At 38.6% G+C, this 25,997-nt stretch overlaps 1 protein-coding gene across 4 annotated transcripts in view; it reads left to right on the top strand.

Moving 5' to 3' along the window:
• The window catches only part of SLAIN1 (SLAIN family member 1), a 40,286-nt gene extending 15,818 nt beyond the window's left edge, over positions 1–24,468 (top strand). Inside the window, exons 3-9 of one of the 4 annotated variants that reach the window (XM_019654319.1) lie at positions 9,425–9,574; positions 10,570–10,719; positions 12,911–13,252; positions 17,720–17,761; positions 19,119–19,274; positions 21,379–21,661; positions 23,393–24,468. In XM_019654319.1, coding sequence (XP_019509864.1) covers positions 9,425–9,574; positions 10,570–10,719; positions 12,911–13,252; positions 17,720–17,761; positions 19,119–19,274; positions 21,379–21,661; positions 23,393–23,468 — 1,199 coding nt within the window. In that variant the 3' untranslated portion in view covers positions 23,469–24,468. The remainder of the gene's footprint in view (positions 1–9,424; positions 9,575–10,569; positions 10,720–12,910; positions 13,253–17,719; positions 17,762–19,118; positions 19,275–21,378; positions 21,662–23,392) is intronic. The other 3 variants (XM_019654321.1, XM_019654320.1, XM_019654322.1) reach the window with 3 other exon arrangements.
• Positions 24,469–25,997: the final 1,529 nt, after the last annotated feature.

Raw genomic sequence — 25,997 nt, 5'->3', positions numbered from 1 at the left:
AGAGAGACAGAGAGACAGGGACAGACAAGTTAGGGGACATGGACGACAGACCCTGAACCTCTAATCTTTAATAGTTTTAGAAGTAGGAAAAGATAGCTGAGAGGAAGAAAGTATCAATAAATAACAAAAGAAAATTTCTTTCAGTTGAAGAAAGACAAGCTTAGCATGAACTAGGATAGATTTTAAAAATGACCTACACCTAGACATCCTTGCTGAATTTCTGAAGTTAAAGACAAAATTCTAAAACTGTTCAAAGGAAGACATAGTTACCTACAGTGGTAACAGACCTCAGACGATTCATAAGTAATATTTGATGCTAGGTGAAAAATGAATATTGTTTCTAAAGTTTTGAAGGGAATGTTTTCAAACTATGAGTTTGTACCCAGGCAATCATAAATTGTGGAGACAACTGGAAGAGATTTTTGGTTTTGCAAAGACTTAGAAAATGTTATTTTATGCACCCTGCTTTAATGGTGGAAAAGTACAAGGAAAAGGATCCATGAGATCTAGAAAACAGTAGCCAACAAGATGGCCTAGGAGAAGCCAAGAAAGATGAAATGAGAAAATGAGTTGAGGTCGAAGGCTTCTGATAATCTTCAGCTAGTGGTCAGGGTCTAGTGCCAAACAATTACCTGTCACAATATTCAGTTCCTCAGTTAATGACACTTATATCAAAACACTGAAGAGCCCCATTTAGGTGGTTTACCATCTACTGATCCTTTAAAGCTATCTTCAGCACAGCCATGGAATAGGATGAAAACACAGTAATCCGTGACCATGTAAAATAGAACTGCCGTATCTGGAGATGGAGGTGGAAGGTGAGAGAGGGTGTGTGTGTACTGCACGGCTAGCCTTTTCCCTGTGGGGAGTTGGCTACCAACAAGGCGGTGTGTTGGTTTGTCTACTTAACTTACACTTATACACTAACTACGCAACTGCCCCCAGTTCCAAAACAAAACTGAAAGTGGGCCTGGCTGTTTTAGACTTTCATGTGTATATTTCAGTGTTCTTCTATGTGCAGATATTGTAATAAAAATCATGAAAGTGGTTAGTTTTACAGCAAGAAAAAAAGGTGGTGTATTTTTTTGTCAGAACTCTTAAATTTATGTGTTTACTTTCTACCACCTCTCAAGATTAGTGGGGTCAGAGGCCTTTTCTGCCATTGGCATAAAAGCCACGTACATTGTGTCCTGACTGGAAGAACAGTATTTTTTTTTTCTTTTTAAGATTTTTATTGGGGAATTGGGGGAAGGGGAACAGCACTGGGTAATCGGGGAAGGGGAACAGACAAGTTGCTGTCGTTTTGTTCTTCAGTCTAGTTGTGGAGGACGTTGCTTCACTGGCCCATGTTGGCACCATCATTGCGCTCTTCCTGGGCGAGGCACATCAGTCCGCCGGCTTCTGGACAGCCGCTCACTGCGGCTGCTGGCTGCTCACGCTGGCTGCTGGCTATACATGGTAGCCCATGGCAGCCCACTGCCACAGGGGCTGCAGCCCACGCCGTCGCCGGTGACTCACGGCAGCCCAGCTCCAGGTTGAGCCGTTGTTCAGCATCTTAGCTGTAGAGGGCAGTGTCACTGGCCCTCATATGTGGGATCCGAACCGGGGCTCTCTGGCGTCCCAAGCCAGCTCTTAACCAACACGCCATTCGACCTGCCCTGGAAGAACAGTATTTAGCCCAGGTAGTACTGAATAGGAAGGACTGTTAAATTCCATTTCTATCATTCTATTTCAGGAACTTTTGGTGCTTTCTGTTAGCCTACTGGGCTGGAATTCCCTACCACACTGTATGTGGTCAAGGGCAGGTGTACTCATTGGTAATTGGTTATCTAGTCCATCCTTAGTTTCAGGCAGGGCAAACCCACTATTTTCAGACCTGAGATAATCTAGCAGTGTAGACCTTGGAAGTAATTCTAGCTGTTGTCACAGTTTGCATTATGGCTGTGGTCTAAACTGTCGAGGATCTACATGACAACATCACATCGATGACAAATTTTTAAGTCACTCTTTTCCTGTGTTCTTTTCAAGTGAAGTTATTACTTGCACACGGGCCCCCTTGTCACATTCTGTGGCTATTGTCGCTGTCCTTAAATTTGATTTAATTCTTAGCAGTCAGGCCCGAGGGAAAAATAGCTTCTATAAAGGGGAATTTTTAAACATGCCTTTGAAGTGTAATTACTACTAAAGTTAGATTTCTTTTTTTAATCTCCCCTGTTAACTGCAGATAGAAAGTGACTATGACTTGTGAAGCTGTAGAGACCACTCCGATCCTGGCTAACACTGTGTTTGGTTTCTGTGTGCTTAAAACTGGCAGCTTACCTTCAACTTGATCAGTGATTAAGTGGAAGCAAGTGGACAACCCAGAGAATTTCCCTTCCCAGCCCTCGTTTTCCAGCTTTACTTTTAGACCATTGTCCTGGTTAGAGATGACCCACCAAAGGATCCGGTAGTGGCAGTGAGAAGAACATTTGGCACCTGATCTGAGAAAAAGAAAAGATTTAATGCTTTAATTATGATGACTAGTTAGTTTAGCCAGTAAGGTTACTTTAATTGTTAAGACTTAGGAAACATTGGACCTAGTAATTTCAGATCAAGAACAATTATAAAACGCTGATCCCTATGGAATAAATGGTATTTAAGTAATACTCCTTCATGGTGAAATTTTGTAACTCTCATTCAACAAATATTTATTAAGCATTTATCTGCCAATCATTGGAAGTATATGGCCCCCTGGTTACTTTCAAACCTAATGTATTTTTAAAACTTAATCCTAATGTTGAAAGTGACTTTCTTGACTAACTGTAGGCATTACTTAAATGGATAAATGAATTCTTTTATTAGCTGTTTCTTAAAGGTAGTATGAAGTCATATTTTTGTGAATTGTCACATTTTGAATACGACTGGAAGTTGAAATACTGAGTATCTACAATGTTCTGGGGTAATAGGTGTGGGTGTGTGTGTGTGTGTGTGTGTGTGTGTGTGTGTGTGTGTGTTGGTTACTAATTTTAAATCCTTGCATTTGTCATCATAGGTTGCATGAATTAAAACTGTGGGAAAAGATTCAAATTATCCAGTAGGTTTTTCTAGCCCTAATTTGGTGATTGAGAGATGTGGGGGCTATGATTAACTTACCCTCTTTACTTTGTGTATTGCTGGGGAAGAGCGCTCTGAACATCTGTTTCAAAGTAGTAGTAGGACTTCCTAGATCCCATATGCTTATTTATCAGGTCATGAAGAGCTGTGGAGAAATTAATGCTACTCAAGTTTACCCAATAAAACTAGTGGATCAGATAAGCTGCAAACCATATGTTACTATTCCAGGGGGCTTACTCAGGTTGATTCAAGTCAGCAGTGCTTACTTAATATAAACGTGTGGCCTCTCCAGAAAACTTATACCTTAGTCTGTGCAGAGTGTCTAAGAGTGAGCCAATAAAACACTATCTTTGCCTAAGGTTCTTAATTCCTTTGTTTAAGCTTAGTCCAAACATCTGAGTGCACCTGTGTGCCGAGCATTTCTGTAGGCTCTGAGTATGTAAAGATGTAATGGGATCACCTACGAAGTTTATACTGGAGAGGATGGTTGTGAAAATGAAGGTCTTCCTACCCTGGTGGTTTGTGGGCTTAGGTCAAAATCCTGTGGTCTGGATAAAACTTCCTGCCTATATATAAGGGAGAATAAAAAGGATTAAAAAGAGATGATGCCTCCCATCCCTCCACTGATCTCAGACTGCTCTGTAACTAGTGTTAGTAAAGGACCAAGTATTTGAATTCCTCTAAGTCAGCGGTTCTCAACCTTCCTAATGCTGTGATCCCTTAATACAGTTTCTCATGTTGCGGTGACCCCCAACCATAAAATTATTTTTGTTGCTACTCTATAACTGTAATTTTGCTACTGTTATGAATCGTAATGTAAATATCTTCTTGTTTTCCGATGGTCTTAGGCGACCCCTGTGAAAGGGTCGTTTGACCCCCAAAGGGTTTGCAACCCACAGGTTGAGAACTGCTGCTAAGTGTTTGGCTTAGAACTGAAGACTGTCTGCCCTCTTGTATAAAGAAAGGATAAAAACAAAAGGATGGAAAGTTTGCTTCCTTTCACCTTACTTTTAGGACTCTGTGATAAAGAATCTTATTATTTAAGAGTCAAAGATACTAAGGGTCAGCTGAGTGCAATTGGTTAAGAGCTAGCTCAAGAGTTTGAGCTCTGAGCAACAGTGGTTCGAGTCCTGGCCCGAACTGAGCTGCCACTGAGCTGCCAACAGGTGGCAGGATGGCTCAGCTAAAAAAAAAAAATATGACCTTAGGAGCCTGTGGTTTTGAAGAAACCATATTTTTTAAAAATGGCATTTGGGACATTTCTTTCCTCTGAGATAGCCTGTAGATAAAAAAGTGAGAACTGTTGACCTGTTCTGATCAAAACGTTGAAGGTTCAAGGTTCAGTACTTTGCCTCTGAGGTGGTAACATCTGAGTTAAATCTATGAAATTGTTTCGATAACATAAAACATGAAAATAATGCCCATCTTTTTGAAAAGACAGGTGAAACTGCCTAGGAATTAGGGAAAGTGAAAAAATAGAAATTTTCTGCACTCTGCTATCTCCCACCTAGCTTCTAGAACATTTTTCCTCAGAACTTAGAGAATGTTTTTGCTACAACTTACTGTAATTTTTCAGTAGTTTTTTTTAAATGTTTTATTGCACTTCGCATATCTCATCATACTCATATCTTAGCCTGTTTTCTGCACTACCTGGTCTTTAGAAATTGGAGTGGGAAGGAGGGGAGAGCAGTAACCTCAGTTTACACATCTCAGTGTCTTTAGCATCTGGTACTTGATAGCCGCCTTCGCGGGTTTCTACTTAAGTGAATAGAAAAGGAATTTAAAAAATCAGGTGGGAGCGTAGGAGGCAGGCGCATTTCCCAGAATGACTGGAGCAGGGAAATAACTATGTGCTGTTGGATCTGTGAAAGCTATTGGGATAACTACTGGAAACTGCCTTGAATTTTTGTTAATTTTTATTTTTATTTTTTGTATCTGTTGGTAAATATTGAATGAAGGAATGACTCTGTGTGTGGTCTGTAAATGTTGGGTTTGAATTATTCTGGAGCATTTCACTTTTTTTTGGCTCAACGGTACACAGCGTTTTTTGTTTTCAAGATTTAAATGATAGGGCCGGCCGAGTGGCGCGTTGGTTAAGAACTGGCTTGGGATGCCAGAGGGCCCCGGTTTGGATCCCACATTTGAGGGCCAGTGACACTGCCCTCTACAGCTAAGATGCTGAACAACAGCTTAACCTGTTGCTTTCCTACATGGTTTACCGCCAACTGGTGTTCTTGGTATAATCCTTCTCTTGAACTGTGCATCCAGTGTTGCAGGAACTATCTCATCCTAGATGGTGGGCTCAACTCCTGTTTAACTAGTCACCCCAATCACGGGTCCCAGTCATTAGTCATATAAAATCGTTTAGCTGGAAACTAGCAGATTCACACACATAAAGGTCAACAACTTAGCAGTTACTAGGAATTATTAATGAAGTGCTCCTACAGGTCAGTGTATTTCTTCATTGAGCCTCTAGCTGGGCTGAAATGTCTTGACTAATCCTTTGTCTTCAGATATATTAAATTGTAGTAAGTTTAAGAAATTGGACAAAATCATGTAGATGGCAAGGTAGGAATGGTAGAATGGTTTGAAATAAGGAAATATTAGTGAAGTTACCAAGATTTTGACCACATTCAGCATGTATTGATTGCATACTGTGTGCCAGACATTGTGTTAGGTAGATACTGAACTGGCTATCTCTACAGGGAGAAGAAAGAGTGAAAACAGTTGTGTCCCGAATATATTATAGTGTTGCTTTTCTTTGAACTCTTTTAGTTGATGCAGTACTGACCTTTTGAGGATTATCATTAAGATTTTCCTTAGATCAGTTATTTTTTTCCTTTTATGTGAATTGTCATACTACCTTCTTAAATTTGATTTTGATTATACATAGGAACATATATTCAACAAAAATTTGAATATTTATTGTATTTACTGTGTGTCTAGGTAAATATGATCAAGGCATGGCAGGAATGTCGTTGTTTCTGGGAATTTTTTTTGTGGCCAGAAGAACCATTTTCATAGTGGAGAATTAAAGAAATTTAGATACTTCCTTAAACCTATCATGCCACCTTGTCCTGTCGTTTTTCATCACTTGATATTATCACTGGAGCATTTATCAAACTATTTTTGGGGGCGGGGTCATACTTCGCTTAACGATGTACAAAAACAACTGCACAGATACATTATTTTTTGTCAGGCAACTTAGAGGATGTACAGAAAATAAATTAATAGACCTTTAGACATTGTCAAGTTATTTTTTTTGCAGAAAGATAAGGGGTCAGTTCACAACTTAGTAATTTATAACATTTATCTTAATAGAAAGTGCTCATTAGACAGGGAGGCTAAGTAGAAAGTTGAACCAGTAGAGTATATTCTTAAGGCAGTTTTGGAAACACTGCAGAGGTGGACATGGCATATGTGGCAGTGATAAGCGTGCTAATGAGATGATCTGCAGTACCTAGATCTTGTATTGGACGAAAAGCCATATGGTAATTTAATGGAAGAAAGTAACAGTTAAAATATATGACTAAAACTTGGGTAGTGATGTTCAGAGCAGGCTTGCTGAGGGTTGTGCTGGTGGCTGGAAGTTCAAGGAAGAGGCTACAGTAATCTGGTGAGATGTGGCGAGTGTCTTCCCAAGGAAGTCGCAGTAGAACTGCAGAGAGCATGCAGGAAACGGTGTCCTGGAGGCAGTGTAACTCAAGGCCTTTGGGAAAGAAAACCTTGCCAAGTATGATATGAGGTTTAATCAGTGCATCATTCTGTTTGGGCCCAACTCTCTGCTATTCTAGGGGTTGCAATTAAATGAAAAAATACAGGGTCCAGGCTGCCTCCCAAGTTTGAGAAGCCCCTAGAGCTTTGGAGTAGGAGTAGAGGAAAATGTAACTGTTGTTCAGAAGTTTATCCCTCATTTTCTCCTTTAGCAAAGCTGTCTTCCTCCTTTCTTAGGGTCATTTTGATCATCACTGAGCCTCAAGTAATTTAACATCCTTGTATGGAAAACAAAATTCATTGATTGATTGAAAAACTTAAAATGGCCCTATGAAAAGGTCCTTTTGTTTGTTTTATTCTCTATAAAAATGCTTCCTGTTACATTCCTTCAGCCACATCGTGAAGAATAAGTAGGATATGATGGCTTCTGCTCCTTTCCCCTCTCCTCCTCCACCGTGACCTTGGGCGCCAGCACAGCATCTCTGTTTTGTCAGCCTGCCCACAATAACCCTCTTCCGTCTTCTTAACAGCCGCCATGCCAGAGGACAATGCAGAGCATTCTTTCTCGCCATAGATGCTAATTGTGGGCCTAGTTGGGATCTTGCTGTCATAGCCACAATCACTGTGCCATTGTGCTGGGAGGCTGGGGCACTGTAGTTACTGTGCAGAGAAATGAATGCTGTTTACTTGGGATGCGTTGTCGCCTGCATCTGTGAGTGAGATCACGCAGTTACTGTAATTTGCCTGGCGAGCGATCACACTGGTATAAAATAACATCATCTGTTAAGCGAGTTAGCAGTCACAAAGAACTACTGATCTTTTTTTAATATAGAATTTTTAATGAGAAACTTCAAGTAATGGAGATTGAAGATGTGAGAACAGCTTCCTAGTGTGTGTTGCCCATTAACCCTGTGTTTCAGTGTATATGGGGATCAGGTGTACGTATCTAGAAGTTAAGGGGCTGGGAGTGCCAGCTCTGCAAGTCCCTGCTCTGGCTGAGACTGAGAAGAGTGCTTAGCCACAGATGCGTATGGGATGAGTGATATGACTGGTGTCAGTCAGGAACCAGGGCGGCAGTGTCCCCTTCATGGAACTTGAGAATTCTGAAAGCGTAATCATCGTGCATGTAGACGGTTCCTTGTCTGGTCCTTTCACCTACATAAGGAAAATGCATTTGGAATGGGATGGTACTTAAATCTCAAGAATTCTTGCTGAAGTAAAAGGAAACATTTTGCTCTTTTTAAATAACCTTGGCGATATTTTGCAAGGGTTTTAAGAATCCCGATTTAGAGCTGATTATTTTCTTGACTACCCACATCCCATAGTTTCTTTCTCTCCACCCACTGCCCATTTTTAAACACGTTTCATCTGTTTGACTGCTCATTAGCATTGCTCATTAAAGTGATTTGGGGAATGCATTTTAAAGCAGTCCTTTTTATGCACGTTTCTTCAGGTTTTGTAAAATTTCCAGCAAATATAAATGTATTTATTTTTAAGTGAAGTTGAACCTAATTTATAGTTTTAATGTATTCTCTTCATTCTCCTTAGTACGTGTCTAAATGATTGCTTTTGAGGAAAGCAGATTTTGACTAGCACAATTATTTGTATCCCTTGAAGGGAGAGTAAGTGATGTTTGGTGTGACTTAAGTTTTTACAGTTTGGGGTCTTTTTCATGATCCCAAGAACTTAGAAATAGCAAGGGGTTCGTAATTTTGAAGGAGGGAAATACAATAAATAGGCCAGGTGAGATAATGTAAGAATTAGATTCTTACATTAAATCATCTGCCCATTGCAGGTAAAATTCTTTTTTGTTCCTTATTTTATAGTATTAAAGTAAGAATATGTATAATTCCACCTTCAAATGTTATACAAATAATATACGTTCAATATATTATTTGGAAATTTGGAAACTATTTTCTATAAAAAAAATATCCTACAGATCATCAGTTAGTCTGCATAGCTGCCAATAAAAATAGCTGGCATTAAATTTTGGTGTGTGTGCCCTTCTGTGATTTTGTTTCCTTTTTCCATAAATCTGGTTTAGGACTCAAGGCCATTCACAAATGCAAGTCATTTAAAATTAGTTCCATAATTTAAGAGCAAGTTTCCATAAAAACTTTTGATCAACATTTTCTGATATTAAATGGGTTGAAAATTAACCTTAGGGAAAAATACAAGTTTGTGTATAGTATTAATATTAAGAACATTTCCCATAGCTTTTAAAGATTGTAAGTTGCTTTGAGTTTTTCTTTTGACTCTAGCTTTATATTATTACATAATACTTAAATTAAATCTTTGTGCAGAAATAGAAAATAAAGAACATTTCTAATGTAGAAATTTAAAACAAACATTCATTGTTATTCAGGAATACTGGCTTTAATCAAGGCAGACTGATTGGCTTTTTCTTAATGGAGTTATAAATAGGACCGTAACTCACAAATTGCCTTTTTTACTTTGCTCATTTTCTCTTAGATAAATGGAAGTCAGTTAAGATATTCTTATGAAAAGTTGCTTTGTCTTTTCATTTTTTTTAACCACTTCCCTTTCTCCCTCTGGCAAATCAACATCTGCTTTCGTATAGCTAACCACTGCTGTTTATTTTCTGCTTCTGTGACAGCTAGCCGATGGCGGAGTCTCTTCTCTTCAAATGTCTCACTGGCTTTTCCCTATAGTCCTGTTGCAAGACTCAGCCCTTATAGCAATGGCATTAATACACCCAGCTTCTCTAAAACCTCAAATAAAGCAATACTAACACCTGAAAGAACAGGTAATATTTCAACTTCTTGACTAGCTGCTTGCTTTGTCATTCAGTTACTAAACACAGCTTAAATATTCATCTTGCATTGAAAAACTTGAGGGACATCTTATCATAATGGAGAATTTGTGCTGCATACTTACTTTGGGTACAAAAAGGGCCAGCATTGATTGTACTGTAACACCATTAATCTGCTGCTCTTAAATGTGTGTAGTAGGCAGTCTTCCCTCATTAGCAAAAATCTACATATATCGTTATGTTTCCAAATGCCTAATGTACTTTTTAAAATTTAATGGCAAACACGATTCAAGTAATTTTTATTATGAATCAAGAATATAAGCCTATTATATATCTTGTTCCTGGTAGCTTTTCCTACAGTCAAGGCTACATAGAAAAAAAATAGTCATAGTAGATCTTTATGAGGTGCAAGTCCCACCATTTCCTTATTTGTCTCAGCACTGGTGCGATTCCATTCCTACCGTTTTCTCCCTTTGGGCCCTTGCTTCCTTGGTTCTCTTATTTCAAGCCATTGCCTTTGCACGTTCATGAGTTACTACAAGTCTCCTGTGACTATTCTACTCTCAGTTATGAAGGGTTTATATATGCTTCTGTGTATGTATGTGTGCCTTTTATATGTGATATTCATTTATAGCACTATTTTTAAAAATGGACCAAATTAAAGTGTAATTTTCAAATATATAATAATGACCACCAGAGACCAGCATATCTGATTAATTGAAAGTGAACATGTATTCTTATACAGTGCCTTTAGATATATGGTTATCGAATGGGATTCAGATTTTGACATTATTTTTTTTTCCTTTTTGTGATAAAAAACAAAACATGAGATCCATGGTCTTCACAGGTTTTTTTTTTTTTAGTGTATAGCAGAGAATGATTTAGTTTTTAATTGTGGAAATTGAATTTGAAAAAAACAAAACAAATGAAGTATAAAGCATGAATAGATATCAGTTGTTTGGACTAAATAATAAGCATTTGTTTTTTAGGTTACACCTCCAGGGGCTCCCCTCTCAGTCCCCAGTCATCTATAGACAGTGAGCTGAGTACTTCGGAATTAGAAGATGACTCAATCTCCATGGGATACAAGTTACAGGACCTCACTGATGTGCAGATCATGGCTCGTCTGCAAGAAGAAAGTATGTTCTTTTTATACTATAAAACTTTTGAACTAGAGGCTTCTACTTGAAGTACAAGGGTGTGGGGAGTTTTCAGGTATTTCTTCTTCCCAGGTAATGTGTGAACAATTAGATTCTTCCTCTCATACTATCAGACTTCGTAGGTGCAGCAGTTAAATGCTTCTCCTCTTTTCATGAGCATCGTAAGGCATTAGGACATACACTGATCAAAATACATGGGTAGAAAGGCATTGCTGGTATAGCCACTGTGGGAACGGTCCGTTTCCTAAAAACCAAACATGCAGTTTCCATAAGGCCCAGCAAGCTTCACCCTTGGGCATTTATCCCAGCTTAATGGAAATTTTTTTACACAAAAACTTGTACAGGAATGATCAGAGCAGCTTTATTTGTAATAGCCCCAAACTGTAATGAACTCGGATGTCCCTCAGTAGGTGGTTAATCAAAGAGTGGTACTTCTGTATCCAGGAGCACTACCCAGCAGTAGAAAGGAACAGAATTATGCTCAGCATAAGAAAGATGACCCCAGGGCTGGCCGAGTCGCTCAGTTGGTTAAGAGCTTGCTCAAGAGTGCGAGCTCTGAGCAACAGCGGTTCGAGTCCCGCCCAAGCTGAGCTGCCACTGAGCTGCCAACAGGTGGCAGGATAGCTCAGCTTAAAAAAAAAAATGATCCCAAGAGTGTAATTCCATTTATATAACATTTTGGAATGACAGAATTTTAGAGATGGAGGGCAGATTAGTGGTTTCTACAGGTTGGAGACAGGGTGTGGGATCCCAGGAGGGAGGTGGGTGTGGTTATAAAAGGGCAACACAAGGCATTTCTGTATTTTTTTGTGAGTTTTTGGAACTGTTCAGTATTTTGACACTGGTGGTAGACATTTGATCCTACCCGGGATACAATTGTATAAAACTTGATACTAACATATTCATATATGAGTAAAACCGGGAAAATCTAAATAAGATGGGTTTGCATCACTGCCAATATACTGGTTATCATAGAATTCTATAATTTTGCAAAATGTTAGCGGTAGGGCAAGCTGGGCAGAGGGCACTAGGGATCTCTGCATTTCTTAGCACTGCATGTGAGTCTATCCTGATCGTAATAAAAATTTACTTCTCAGGATAAATAATTACGGAAGAGAAGATCATTGGAAATGGGGACAATTTATTCCTGGTTCTGCAATAAAGTTAAAACAAACAATCTGGGAGTGTGAACTACTTCAAGGATTTTAATGACATCAAAAGACACAAAGTGTAGCTCACAGAACTGGGCTTGGCTTGTTGTGGAGTTGTCTTTTCAGGCCAACATAAGTAGAAACAGCCAAGTATCATTCGAACATAACGATTTCCCGCTTTCAGAATTAGTCAAGGCTACTATGAGAAACATGATAATGCTTATGCGGAATTTAGTAAGATACATTTTGAGGGGAAAAGTGATTATTTTACATCATTATTTAGGAACAGTAAACTAATAGTAACTCTAAGTCTCTATGGCTAGAAGATTGGATGTCAGTTTTCAGAGGTCAAGTGGTCAGGGATAGACTACTTTAAAAAAATTGTGGTATTAACAATGAGATGAATAACTAGAAACTTCCAGTTTGACTATTTTCAGATGGTTGTCATTTAGGATGACCTGAAACTATTGCAGTATTGGAATGTCAGTATGTTTTTAAAAAGATAATAGTAGTAACACAAAGAACAAACGAGAGTTGACCTTGTTAGAAAATACTTGCACTGCAGGTTTCGAACATTGCTTTGACTGTGAGCATTGTGGTGGGGAGCAGGAGGAGTTCCTACTTCTACAGAGATTTGATTATTTTAATTGTCTGACTCATAGCAAAGTGTTTTTAATGACGATGAATAGTTTTTCCTAAGTAGCCTTCCTAGTATCTCTCCAGAGTTCAGGAAGGATCATTTGGGGAAATTGACAAAAAATTGACTGGGAAATTGTAGCAGTCCTATGTTTAATCTTCACTGCAGTGGGGGCAACTTTTTTGCAAAACAGAACAGTAATATTAGACATCTGTTTGGTAGATAAATGTATCTGTTTTCTAGGGATTTAATAAACTAAGAACGAGATTATGGGTCTCCATTTGAATCATGTGGCACAAATTTTCCTGTAATAGTTGATGAGTTGGGACATAATTTTGCTGGATTGAAATGTCTCACAATACTATTTCTTGTTATTTTATAGGTCTCAGGCAAGATTATGCTTCCACTTCAGCATCTGTGTCAAGACACAGTTCCAGTGTGTCACTGAATTCAGGAAAAAAAGGGACATGTAGCGATCAAGAATTTGATCGATTCAGCCTGGAGGATGAGGAAGATTTTGATCATTTGCCACCACCTCAGCCCCGTCTTCCAAGATGTTCACCTTTCCAAAGAGGAATTCCCCACTCACAGACTTTCTCCAGCATTCGGGAGTGTAGGAGGAGCCCCAGCTCCCAGTATTTCCCTTCAAATACTTACCAGCAGCCACAGTATTATTCTCCTCAAGCCCAAACTCCAGATCAGCAACCAAATAGGACCAATGGAGGTAGTTTATGATGCTCTTTTTGTGTCTGATGTGCTTTGTTTCGTCTTTCGTGTGTACTCAAGAAATGCTTTTCAGGTCAATGTAAAGAACTGGCAAACGTTCCCAGATTTATGAAGTACACCCTCAAGACTTTATCCATTTGGCCTGAATTTAAATCTGTAATTGACCAACCTCTCAAAACATGTCTTAGATTTATAGACTTATAGCTTCAAGAAAACCACCGTGATGTGGTTTCCTGGCACAGAATGAGTTATAAGTGGGGAGCATCTTTGTGTTGTCGCTAGTTCTGCTGTGGGATGGGCAGGGGTGTGCAAGCTGAGGAATTTATAGGCGTTCCACTGAGCTCAAGGCACTGGGCTGCAGCCTTCCTCACCTCTCCCACAACCGTCAGCCTCTTACTGCCTGTGACTAGCACAGCGTGATGGACGATGACGCTCGGAGAGGACGCTGCTGTCACATCCAGGTTTAGGGAAAGTTGGGATGTGTCTTTCCCTCTGATTCCTGACATCTAGAATTAAGATCTGTGTAGCAGTAGGAAAATAGAGGCTGATATTCGGCATGTTAATGGGAAGTCGATCTGCCCGAGTGTCAACATGGGTTGGAATGTGTCGTTCTCTTTTGTGTGCGTGTGTGTTTTTTTGTTTGTTTGTATTCTATCTCCATCTTCATCATTTTTTTTCTTTCTCTACTCCCAAGAGTGATACTCCTTGACTTCAAACAAACTTTTGGGAGAACAATTATGTACTATTCTAAGCCTGGTATGTTTTTATGCTAATGACCAGTCACACACAAATCCATGTAATGTGGAGAAACTAACCATATTTATGGAGGTATAGCTTTTAATTTTGTAGCACCATTTCTCAGAGCTGGGGACAGAAGTGCCCAAGCAGGTCATTTTATAACATTGCAAGGCCAGATACAACTTATATTTGTGATCATCTGTTCGCCATGTTTTTAGTTTTTACCTTCCTCTGTACTTGTATCATTCATGCTAATTGAGAGGTCATTTGAAAATATTGAAAATCTTAGTCATAATTTCTCTCATTTTGTACTCTGATTTCAAATTTAAAAGAAAACCATGGCAGCGAAAGAATGTCATAGTGACTATTTTATTAAAGCTCACAGTATCTGGAAGACAGTGTAGCCCATGAGCTCCATGAAAGTCTTAGCCTTCCTTATTTTACAAGTCAATTCAGCGAGAGGGCGCCGAGAGTGTTCTCTAAAGGTTGTTTTGTCAGGTGTCTTAGAGCTTCATATCCTAGCTGTCAAACAGTTGCTCGCTCCGCATCTCGGTTAGTGTTGTCAGTGGGATCCTTGTCTTGCCTTAGAAAAGTGGTTTTAACTTACCTTAAACACCCGCATGAAAAGGATTGGATTTCCCTGAGCCTGTGCTGTGATGATTCCTATTAGGAGAGTGGAGACTATCACAGCTTAGTGTCCGGCTGTGGTAGTTATATTGTTCCTGAACAGTCTGGTCTCCCACAAAGGAAAATGGAATACAATAGCAATTTTCTGAATTAGACTTCGGATGATCCACCTAGTGGAGAGCACAGGCTCTGCAGTCCAGTAGACCCAGAGTTCCAGTCCTGTCCTACCACAGAGCTGTCACAGGTTCCTCGTGGCTCTCAGCACTGATTTTGGCTGCCAATTGTGAACAAAATCACCTGAGAAAACTTAGGTATAATTTCTCCCAACCTAAGGATAAAAAGAGATGATCACTGTGACATTACCAGGAGTAAAATGCTCAAGAAAGTGAATAAATGTTGTCTCTCCCCTGCCGCCTTCATTTGTTATCACGGAATATTATTTGAACAACACCGTGAAATTAGAATGGTAACTATTAAAGCTAATCTATCAGATATTTTTCTAAATTACCAAAATAATATAGATAGGAGGAAATAATGGTTAAATCGTTGATGCATTTTAAAATAATTAAAAATAAACCAGAAATGCGTTATTTATATTTACGGCTTCCATAGCTGCTACACTGCCTAGGTTCAAAAGAGACAGCTCTTAAAAGTTCTTAGACTATTTCTAGGGATCATAGAGTTGAAAGAGGCATATTTGGAGTAATTTGCCAGGTATGAAAAATGACTAAATCTTGCAGACTCCTTACTAACTGTAACTCCTAGGCCGTGGCAGGGGTGATTGGTGGCATGATATAATCAGGTTAGCCCGAGGATTGCCCTGGGCCCTGTATTGACTGGGAGAGGCTGGAGCTAACTGTTGGGTAGTAAACCGAGCGTCTCCTTTATTCCCTAAGTTTCTTTGGTTGTTGTTCCAGAGTGGTGAGTCTTGCTGGTGCTTTCACATGAGGAAACTCCTTTGAAATCTTTCCTTGGTGTCTTCCTCCAGTTCCCTGCTGCATCTCAGTCCTTGAGGATAGACTGCCGATTTCTTGTGAAGACAGAAATAGAACATTATTTAAAGTATATGTGGCCATTAAAATACCCCAGATTGTTAGACAGGAAAGGGGGCCTCATTTCAAAGTGTTCTGTGACACAACGTGGAGATCACAGCATAGCAACCAGAGGAGAAGCGTTCTAAGTATTGGGTTGTCGGAAAAGTCATGACGCATTTTTGCAATGAAAAACAGAGAAAAAATACATCATAACTTTTCCGACAACCCAATATTTACACTTGGAAGCCTTTATTTTTAAGGGCATACCGGTATTTCAGATTTAAAGCTTTGTGAAACTGACCTGATGCTTAAATATGAGTCAAGATAGGTTTTAAAGATGAATATACCTTGATGAACAGGTTAGAGACATAACAACCAAGTTGAATGTGTGAACCTTTGATTGGATTGTGGTTTAGGGGGAAAAGATTATGAAAGACATTCTTGAAATGTCTGGAAAATTTTGTATATGGATTATTAAAAGCTATTGTTTGTTTACATGTCATGATAGTATTGTGATTCTACAGAATTTTCTTATTCTTAGGAGATACCTAAGATTTCAAAGTACCTGAGTACCTTCAGGCTTCAAATTTAAAAGAAAATAGTGTAAAGAGTGTCATAGCAATTAATTTATTAAAGGTTGTAATATCAGGAAGACAATGTATTCTATGTGCTTAATGAAAGTGATAGCCTCATATGAAACTTGAGGGAGCGGGCACTTAAAGTGTCAAGAGGTCTGGAACTTTTATGTTGCTTAACAACAGCAAAGAATGTATACAGATGGAGATGAATTAAATATGGCAAAATGGAAAACTAGTATATCCAGGTGGGAAACATACAGATGTTTATGGTACTGTAGCACTTCTACATATATGAAAACTTTTGTAGTAAATAGTTGGGAAATTTTTTAAAAACATAGAAACTCATTTCATTTTCTAAATAATAACATAGTTATTTCCCTGTGCCTCCCTGCTGCTTAAACAGATTCAAAGTGATTTAGTCTCATTCTGCATTGATAGAGGCCCACTTTTTCATGCCAGCTGTTGATGTTCAGGAGGCCTAGCTGTAGGCTGTACCACTTGATCCCTCCTCACTTACCTCTCACTCCTACCGTACGCCCTCTGCCAGCACACACGTAATATTTGCTGAATGTATTCAGTGCCCGCTGTTGGAGCATAGGAACTTGATTAGGAATTTAGGAATATGAGACATAGAGTTGGTAAAAATAGATCTCAAGGAGGTAATTAGGAAAATGGTCAAGAAACCTATTAGGTCGGTCCAAAAGTAATTACAAATAATGGCAAAAACTGCAATTATCTTTGCACCAACCTAATAATAGTCATTGGCAGTATTTGAGTATTATTACTCTAGAAATATGCACACAGAGTAAGGAAACTGTGTAAGTGGTAGATACCTCAGCTAGGTGGTATACAGAAAACCTTCTCTAAGGGGATGGTTGTGCTAATTCTTCAAGAATTAGTAAAAATTAGTTAGGTGGATGTAATACTCTTTTTCTGGTCTTTTATCATTGCGCTCTTTACAATTTCTTACACGGAGCTTCTTTGAATAAGCAGTATAGAAGGAGCAGTGCATGAAATGGGAGAAAGAAGGTTTAGTTTTGCTCTTGAACACATTTTGGATTACTGCTCACGTATATCATTTGTTTTCTGATTTAGCTTGAGAGAAAATGACCACAATCAGTGTCCTGATTAGCATTTCAGGGTATATATTAATAAGGGTAAAAATATCTAATAGAGTTGGAGGTGTGTGAATTACATGAGATATTACAATGGTTTGTGATTCTCCAAAGTTCAACCCGATCTTTCAAAATGTTATTCTTTAATAATTTCTCTCATTTTGGAGAAACTAAACTTAATGTTAAATTTTAGTTTTCCACCTTAGGATCGATAATGGAAACATAGATTGAGAAACACTGGCCTGAGCTATAAACTCACTGACAGTCGAGGATTGTATCTAATACACTGGCGTCCCCAACATCTTTAGCGCACCTGTCATGTAGTATATACGCAATCAATATTTGTTCTCTTTCTCATTCATTCACTCCACAGGTGGGGAAGGGTGTCCACGTGGAGGGACCAGCGTGCTCACAGGTACAGGGGAGTGTGGGGTATTTGGGAACCTCATTGGTCCACTGCGGCTGGAGAGTGGGCTGAGGCAGGGCTAGCAGATTGGGCTGGGGAAGTGTGAGTGGAGAGCTAACACCTTGAAGTGTCTCGCTAGGCCATGCCCAGGAGCGGGGGCTTTCTGATGAAGGCGAGGGAGAGTAAGTGGAGGCTTCTTAGAAGGTGACTGCATGTGTGCTTGTCCTCTGAGAACAGTGGAACTGGCTGTATGGAAGATGGATTGGAGGAACAAGTGCTTGGAGACAAACCAATTAAGTAGATTTTGTGAAAGTGTGTGGGATAAATAATGAGGTCTGAACTAGGTGTTAGTGGAAGATTCATTAAATATTTATGAGGCAAAATTATGAGGACTCGGAGTCAAGGGCGTAGAAGGGAGGTGAATCTTAGGAGATACTGCAGATTTCTGGATTAGGTGGTTTGGTGGGCAGGCCTACAATCAACAGATCTAAATAATGCAGGAGCTGTGTGTGAAGGGCAGGAAGAAATGAATCTGGTTTTGTACTTGAATGGGTTTTGGCTTAGTGTTCAAATCTATCCTGTGTGTTCAGAGCTTGTGACCTGATACTTTATTTTTTCTTTGGGTTGGAGGAGGTCTCTTAATAAAGAGAAAACTAACTTGTACAGTTGCAGTCTTGCGGCTGATTTCACCTCTCAATAAAATAAATTAAAATAAAATAAAAATCTGTGCGTGACTCTCTGCTGCCCCTTAGCGGCAGAAAACGTACTTAGCAAGGAGAAAGAAATGGAAGCACTCTTTTTCAAGTCTCCAAAGATTTGGTGGCATACTTATGACAGAACGTTTCAGCAGTTAATGTGGTCATGTTGATGTGATCAGTGACTATCTCAAAACATCTCAAGTTATAATTTTAATAATTTCTTCCGTTTTGATATGCTAGCAAAAGATTCAGTTAGTGTTGGTTTTGACTCCTAGGTTTTTTTTGTTCGTTTTTATTAACATGTAAATTTCTGGTGTCTTTTTAAAAAACTAAATGGGTGTAAGATTATTTTCAACCTCACTTTAATACATTTTATCCACTTATTGTATAAGAACAAATAGCTAAATGAGTAGCCAATCTCCTACGTCTTTTCATAGAACTCATGCTTGCTTTCAACAGTCTATTTGATGGAACCTTTCTGGAGATATTAAGTGTTTCCCTATATAGGATGTTAATTCTGTTAGCTTGTTATAGTTTATAATGACATGATAATTTTTATTTGTTGAGCAAAATATGATTTTACAATTTGTTTTTACTTTTGAAAGCTAGTGTTTTAATTGGCATAAAATTGGTGATTTTTAACTTAATACAGTTTTTTTCTCTTCTAGACAAGCTCCGAAGAAGCATGCCTAATCTAGCTCGGATGCCAAGTACAACTACTGTTAGCAGCGGCGTAAGTTCTCCAGTCACCGTGCGAAATAGTCAGAGTTTTGACTCAAGCTTGCATGGCGCTGGGAATGGAATTTCAAGAGTACAGTCTTGTAGTAAGTACAGTTTTTATTTTTTGTATCTTTTAATTAGCTGTAACACCAATAGGAAAATATCTTACTATTCCATTTCTTCTTTTTTTTTTCTTCCTTGAGAACACTACTGGAAACTTTTCTCCTTGTCTTGTGACTTTCTTTTTAATAATTCATCATTACAATTGAGTAGTATTTTTACCAGTGCCTATGCTACCAATTAATAATTAGTAAATTACATGTAATCTGTTATATCCAAGGGTAGCAGTAGAAGCACTAAACGGTAATTTGTCCACTCATCATACAAAATAATCTGTTTTCTTTGTAGATCTGCCTCTTTCTGACTATCTATTTGATACCCTTACTCTAAAGAGAGCACACTTATTCTCTCTACCTGTTACTTTGGTGTTTTTTTTTTTTTTTTTACCAGTCCATAGGTTTATTCCTCAAAAAAATGAAGTTATATTTTCATGTGTCTGAAGTAGTTATTTATCTACTCCATTTCAGCTTACACATGATCTGCTCCTCATTCTCTATACATTTTCTCCAGCATTGAGCAGGGCAGTGACCGTTCAATTCGGTGTTTGTATTTTTACTTTGGGTGGGAATGGGTGGTTCAGCATGAGCAGAAACTGTAGAATTGGTTGGAAAGGAACTTAGAGATGGTTTGTCAGCCAACACAAGATCACTGTGTCCCAGAAACTTGATGGGAACAGAACTATAGCAGAGTCTCACAGAGACCTTATTTTTCATTGAATTGTTTCTCTACTATACACACACATCAGCATTCCTTAGTACAGATTTCACCTACTATGTACTTGAGCAAAACTAGTTTTTAAGGAAATATTTTCAAGTGATATTAAATAAAACTATAGACATTTCCTGTTTTTCTCCCCTTCTGTTTTTATTTCAATTTATTTATTTCTATTTTTATTGTTATATATCCTATGCTTAAGTAAGTTCAAAATCAGCTAAATTGATTTTGAAAACAGTATGTTCCTGTTTAACTGAATGGTAGATATTAGGCAGCGAAGGCTGGAGTAGTTAGCAAACAGGCAGAGCTTTGTGCACATAGTAACCACTCAACTTCTTATTACCTTGATAATGACAGCAAAATCTGTAAAATGAAGGGACCTCTCTGGGTAAGAACCCTTAAAAACTTCTCAATGTACTGGCCCAACAGTGTGTACCATTTTACATTAAGAAACTGAACTGTTTGGAAGAAATTTTTAAAATTTTTAGTCCTTTTCTCCAAGGGAAAAATTGAATCACAAATATCTTTTTTAGATTTGTGTCCCTTCATTTTGTGGATTTTGCTGTCATTATCAGGGTAATAAGAGGTTGAGTGGTAGCGACGTGCCAGGCGCCACTGCAAGGCTTCATGTAGATTAACTCATTTAATCATCCCACCAACCCTATGAGATAAATAGTTTTTATCATGGCATTTACCTAAGAAATACATTTGTAATAAGCTGTTTGTATCTACCAATATCACTTCTGTCTTCTTTTCTGTAATTACAGCTAAATTGTCCCTTGCTCTATTTTCATGAAATAATCCCCAAAGCAACCATCAAGAAATTCTAATGTCTTCTAAGCAAGCAAGGAAGAAAGTATCCTGTGAAAACTCAAATTTGTTAAAGAAAAGGAGGTTGTTCTTAGAATGTAATAATACAATTAGGCACTCAAAAATGTTGTCGATAGACAGAATAGAAGAATTAGAATTTTCAGTACTAAATGCTGTCTGGGACTTGTATTTCATCTTATGTATACCAGGGGTGCCAAAAAAGTGTATATACATTTTAAGAGACGTTAACACTTTGGTCAACGTTGCTCAAGCAGTAGTTCGCCATAATCAGAAGTATCTCGACGCTGATGGTAACCACTTTGAGCACCTTTTGTAACTGCAGAAGTCAAACATAGCTGGTATTCATCTTTTGTTATCGGTATATATTGAATATTACAATTTTAATACATTTTTTTCCTTTCTTAAAATGTGTGTTCATTTTTTTTGGCACCCTCTGTATTTATATAACTTTGAGACAGTATAAGCTTTTTTGAATATAATGCACATTTCCTGAGTTGGATGGTGGTAGACGATCTCTTCTTTCCATGTCATTTTCTCTTCTAGTTCCGTCACCAGGACAGCTTCAACATAGAATCCACAGCGTGGGACATTTCCCAGTGTCTGTCCGACAGCCTCTTAAAGCTACAGCCTATGTGAGTCCAACCGTCCAAGGCAGCAGTAACATGCCTTTATCCAATGGCTTACCGTTATATTCCAACACTGGAATCCCCACACCAAACAAAGCTACAGCTTCTGGGATAATGGGCCGCAGTGCACTTCCGAGACCTTCATTGGCAATAAATGGAAGTAACCTGCCTCGAAGCAAAATTGCACAACCTGTTAGAAGGTAAGAATCTTTGTTTCTTGGTCTACATAACTTCATTTGCAATTTGTGACTAGAAACTGCTCCCGGCACCATCTTGCCTGTTCCTTTGAATCAGGCCTGACTTGTCCTTCCTCTGGAAAGTGATGGGGTGGCGGTGACTCCGCGTGCTCAGGTCCCTTTCTCTCTGATGTCATCTCCCCTCATTCCTGATGCCCTGTTTGCTTTTGCTTTAATTTACCTAATAAGCTCCATCCCCAGAGCTCTTGCATTTTCCTTCCGCCAAGTTATTTGCATCACCTGCTTTCCCCTCCTTCAGGGCTTCGCTCAGATGACGTCTCTGTCCAAAATTGCAGCTCCTGCGAGAGTTGTAACCCCTCCTTTCCCCTCTCATTTCTCCCCGTAGCATTTGTCACCATCTGTTGGATTATACATTCTGCTGACTAATTTATGGGCTGACTCTCCTCAACGCAAGCTTCCTGAAGAGGGGAGGGTAGTTGATCTTTGGTTCACTGCTATGTGTCCCTAATGCTAAGAGCTATGCCCAACACAGTATTGCAAGTATTTTTTGAATCAATAATTTTATCAAAATGAGCAAAACTATGCACATGCACACACTCACCTTCCCTTCACACTCGTGGTTTAAAAGCATGTTAGTGATATTTAGATGGGATTTGTTAGCTTATGTTGGTAAGTTTGCTATAGTCCAGGTAGCATTTTTTTTCCCCAAAAAATTCTAGGTTACTTTTAAGACACATGTTAGATGAGTTCATGGTCATGAGGTACCTTTCTTGAACCTGGATATCCTGGAGTATTTATGGTTAAAAAATTGTATGAAAGGTTCAAGAGAGCTTGAAAGATGAGACCATGGAGGCAGTAAATGTAGAAACTCTTACAAGAGACAAGGATAGTGAGAGGAGGGGAACCGTAGTAAAAGTTTGAAAGGGATGTGGGAACAAGTAATTTTTCTTTCCTTATGCATTGGTATGTATAAATAGTTTTGCTTTTTATTTTCTGATTAGAAGTAATAGGTGCTCTCAGATCACAAACTATTGAAAAACAGAAAATAAAGGCTGATCTATATACTACTACTACTCAGATAGAAATAATTTTGGTGCATGTTTGTTCAGTACATTTTGGCTTATCCCCCCTAGTAAATGCAGTGCTGAGGTGTGTTTATGGCTGAATGGGACATAGATGGGTAGATAGGACCATCTATTTATCCTTGGATATATGTCTCCAAACTCAACTCTTGGGAAGGTTGTCACTGCAAGACTATTTGAGAGTATTGAGAGTATCTGTTTTTCCAACTGTAGGCAAACATTAGGAATTATTCTTTTTAAATGTTTTGCCAATGTGATAGGCAAATCTTTCATTATTTGTAAGGTTGAAAATTTCTTCGTATTAATTTGCTATTAATATTCATTGAAGTAACATTTGTTTTTTGGCCATATTTATATTGAGGAGTTTATCTTTCTGATTTAAAAATATCCTTTATACATCTAAGGATACTGATCACCTTTCACTCACGCTGCAAACCCACTTGTGCATGTACAAATGCTGGTCCTGTGCTGACAGTGGGTGTCCAGCAGAGGGCGGTGTTGCGAAGCTCCGAAGTGTGAAGCATGAGGTACACCTGGAAAAGGGCCCAAAGGTGGTCATTCCCGGAGTGGAGGAGCATAGGTGGGCGAGCAGAGGGAAGCAAGTGATGCGACTCGGGGTTACTAACAGTTTCCCGTTTTCTTACCCTGACAGTTTCCTTCAGCCTCCAAAGCCGCTGTCTTCACTCAGCACTCTGAGAGACGGAAACTGGAGAGATGGTTGCTACTGACGCAGTTGGACGTACCTTGAAGAAGGGGAAAGAAGTGGAAATGAGGGTTGTGTTACCTAGCTGGCTGGGTAGCAGTGGATGTCGGGAGATTCTTTAACCTACTTACTGCATTGTTTTCAATGGACCGATCACCAGAGACTAATGATTGCACTTAAATGTTTGCCTGCGATACTGCAGCACTCCCAAATCCACGCTTGCAGTATTGTGACACTTAGATCTAGGAAGTTTTTGTAGAACTGCTATGTACCTGAACACTTTTTGAGAGATTTGAGATGTATCAATAATGCTTTCTTTATCATATGAGTTTGTTTGCTTTTAAGTAACTTGTTCAATTTACTCGTCTGTTTTAAACATCTTCGCATTACATGTTCTGTATTTTAACACATTACATATTTACTACTATGTTCTATAATGTATGCTTTGAAATTTACTTTTTTATAGTTTACAGGAATTTTATTTTTTGTGCCTCTTTCTTTTTACACCTCTGTGAACCACTGTGGAACAACTTAAATTTTGTGCCATAAAAATATTTTTGTGGTAAGGTACTATTTTTTTAGCTCTAGGGATATATCAGCAAAAATCCACCATGAAATCTGAGAGACATAATTTTACGTTGAATGAGCACAATGTAATCTGAAGCATTGCAAGGAGATAGCCAGGCAGCAAGTTAAATGGTGTCTTTTTCATCATTAATTTATTTTCCTCCATGGGTTTCATATTCATAATGGCGTCACAAGCTCATTGCACTTAATACCTGCAATGTTTGCTACTGTACCACAATTGATTTTCAATACTTTGTTACAGAGGATGAAACTGTAATGTTTTATTAACAATGCTTCTGGAAATGAATGCATTTTAAAGCAAATAAATCCTTTTGATAGACCTTTTACAAAACCCATTTGCACTAATGGATGCTTTTCTTATGGTATATAACTTAATATTTGTTACTGTGTACACTGCTGTTTTGGAATGTTCAGAAATAAAGACTATTTCGGCAATACCAGGTCATGCATGAATGTGCAGCATAAACCCTGTGGATACCATATATATGTCTCCTTACAGTCGTGAAAGGGGGTGGTGTTGTTATGGTCTTGTATAGGGCATTCATATCTAAAGCAGGTAGACAGAATACCCATGTTTGTAAAAATTGTTTCTCTAAAATACTTGTGAGGTTTAGTTTTAGTCCCATTTGGAAGGCTTACTAGAACTCAAGTAGCCTGTTGCCCCGAAACACTTTTATGGATGAACACTGTTGGGAAATTTTAGTATTTTATGGGGTTTCAACTTGAAATGTTTTCTCAGTATCAGTAAAATAGCAAAATATTACTGTTCCACATTATATTTGATATATGTTGGAGAACTTTTCACTTGAAGGTACTATTATGGAAAGGTTATGCAAAGGCTTTAATGTTAAGTTTAAAAATCTTTTTACTTAAGATCATTGGAGATTTTTATTTCTAAAAAGTGCCTTTATATATAATTCTATCTAGAACTAAAAAAGATTGGCTTTAAAGTAGCTTGTACTTTAAATGAAATGTGAGTGCTAGAGCAGGGGAAGTATATTTATGAAGCACTTCTTTAATGACAAGACCGGGCTAGACATTTTGTATACATTTGTCTAATTCTAACAATCATCTGCTGTTAACACTTTTAAAAATAAAGATACTGAGCCTGAAAGATGTAACCTTGTGTACACATTTAGCTGGTAATAGTGAGGCTGACCTTTGAATCCAGGTTTACCTGATTTCAAGTCTGTTTTTCCCACTACTGTGCTCTTCCTATGAACATACGCAGTTTAGTACATTTTAAAAAAAGTTTATATTTCTGCTGAGGAAGTTAAAGGATTCGTTTTCAATTCAAATGTTTCGTTTATATTCAAAAGAGTCTGTTCAGCCCTTGTAATAAAAATCAAAGATCCCTGCATCTTAGATTTTACAGTCTAATTTGGGGGATAGAGACAGTAAACCATAAACAAGTAAGTAAATCACAGTATGTTAGGTCCTAAGTGCTATAGGAGAAAAGGGGGAAAAGGAAATCACAGTAAGGGGAGTTGAGCAAATGGAGATGGGAGAGATCACGCTGATAAATCGGTCATCTCGTTAAGGAGTTGACACTTGAGCAAAGACTTGGAGATGGAGTGAGCCCTGAAGCTGTTTCAGCTTCTCAACTGGCGTTCTACAAAGTGCCATTAGTGATTTTTTCCACAATTCTCCCTAGGATGGTATATAACAATTACTCTAGATGCGTAGGAGAATTTAATATATTGCACACAACGGATGCCCTAGGGTAGTGGTTCTCAAAGTGTGTTCCCCACATCAGCAGTATCAGCAGCCTTTGAGAACTTGTTAGAAATTCAGGTTCTCAACACCCCCTGCCCCGCCCAGCCCTACTTACTAATCACACCTCTGGGTGATTTGCAGAATCCCCTTTGAGAAAAGCTGCTGGAAAGGAGGGAACAGCCTAGGCAAAGGCTTAGGGCAAAGCATGCCCCGTGTGTGTGTGGAAGAGCAAAGAGGCCAGTGTGGCTGC

The sequence above is a fragment of the Hipposideros armiger genome, unplaced genomic scaffold, assembly GCF_001890085.2.
Source record: "Hipposideros armiger isolate ML-2016 unplaced genomic scaffold, ASM189008v1 scaffold_219, whole genome shotgun sequence".
Taxonomy (NCBI): Eukaryota; Metazoa; Chordata; class Mammalia; order Chiroptera; family Hipposideridae; genus Hipposideros; species Hipposideros armiger.
This window is presented reverse-complemented; position numbering and strand designations above follow the sequence as displayed.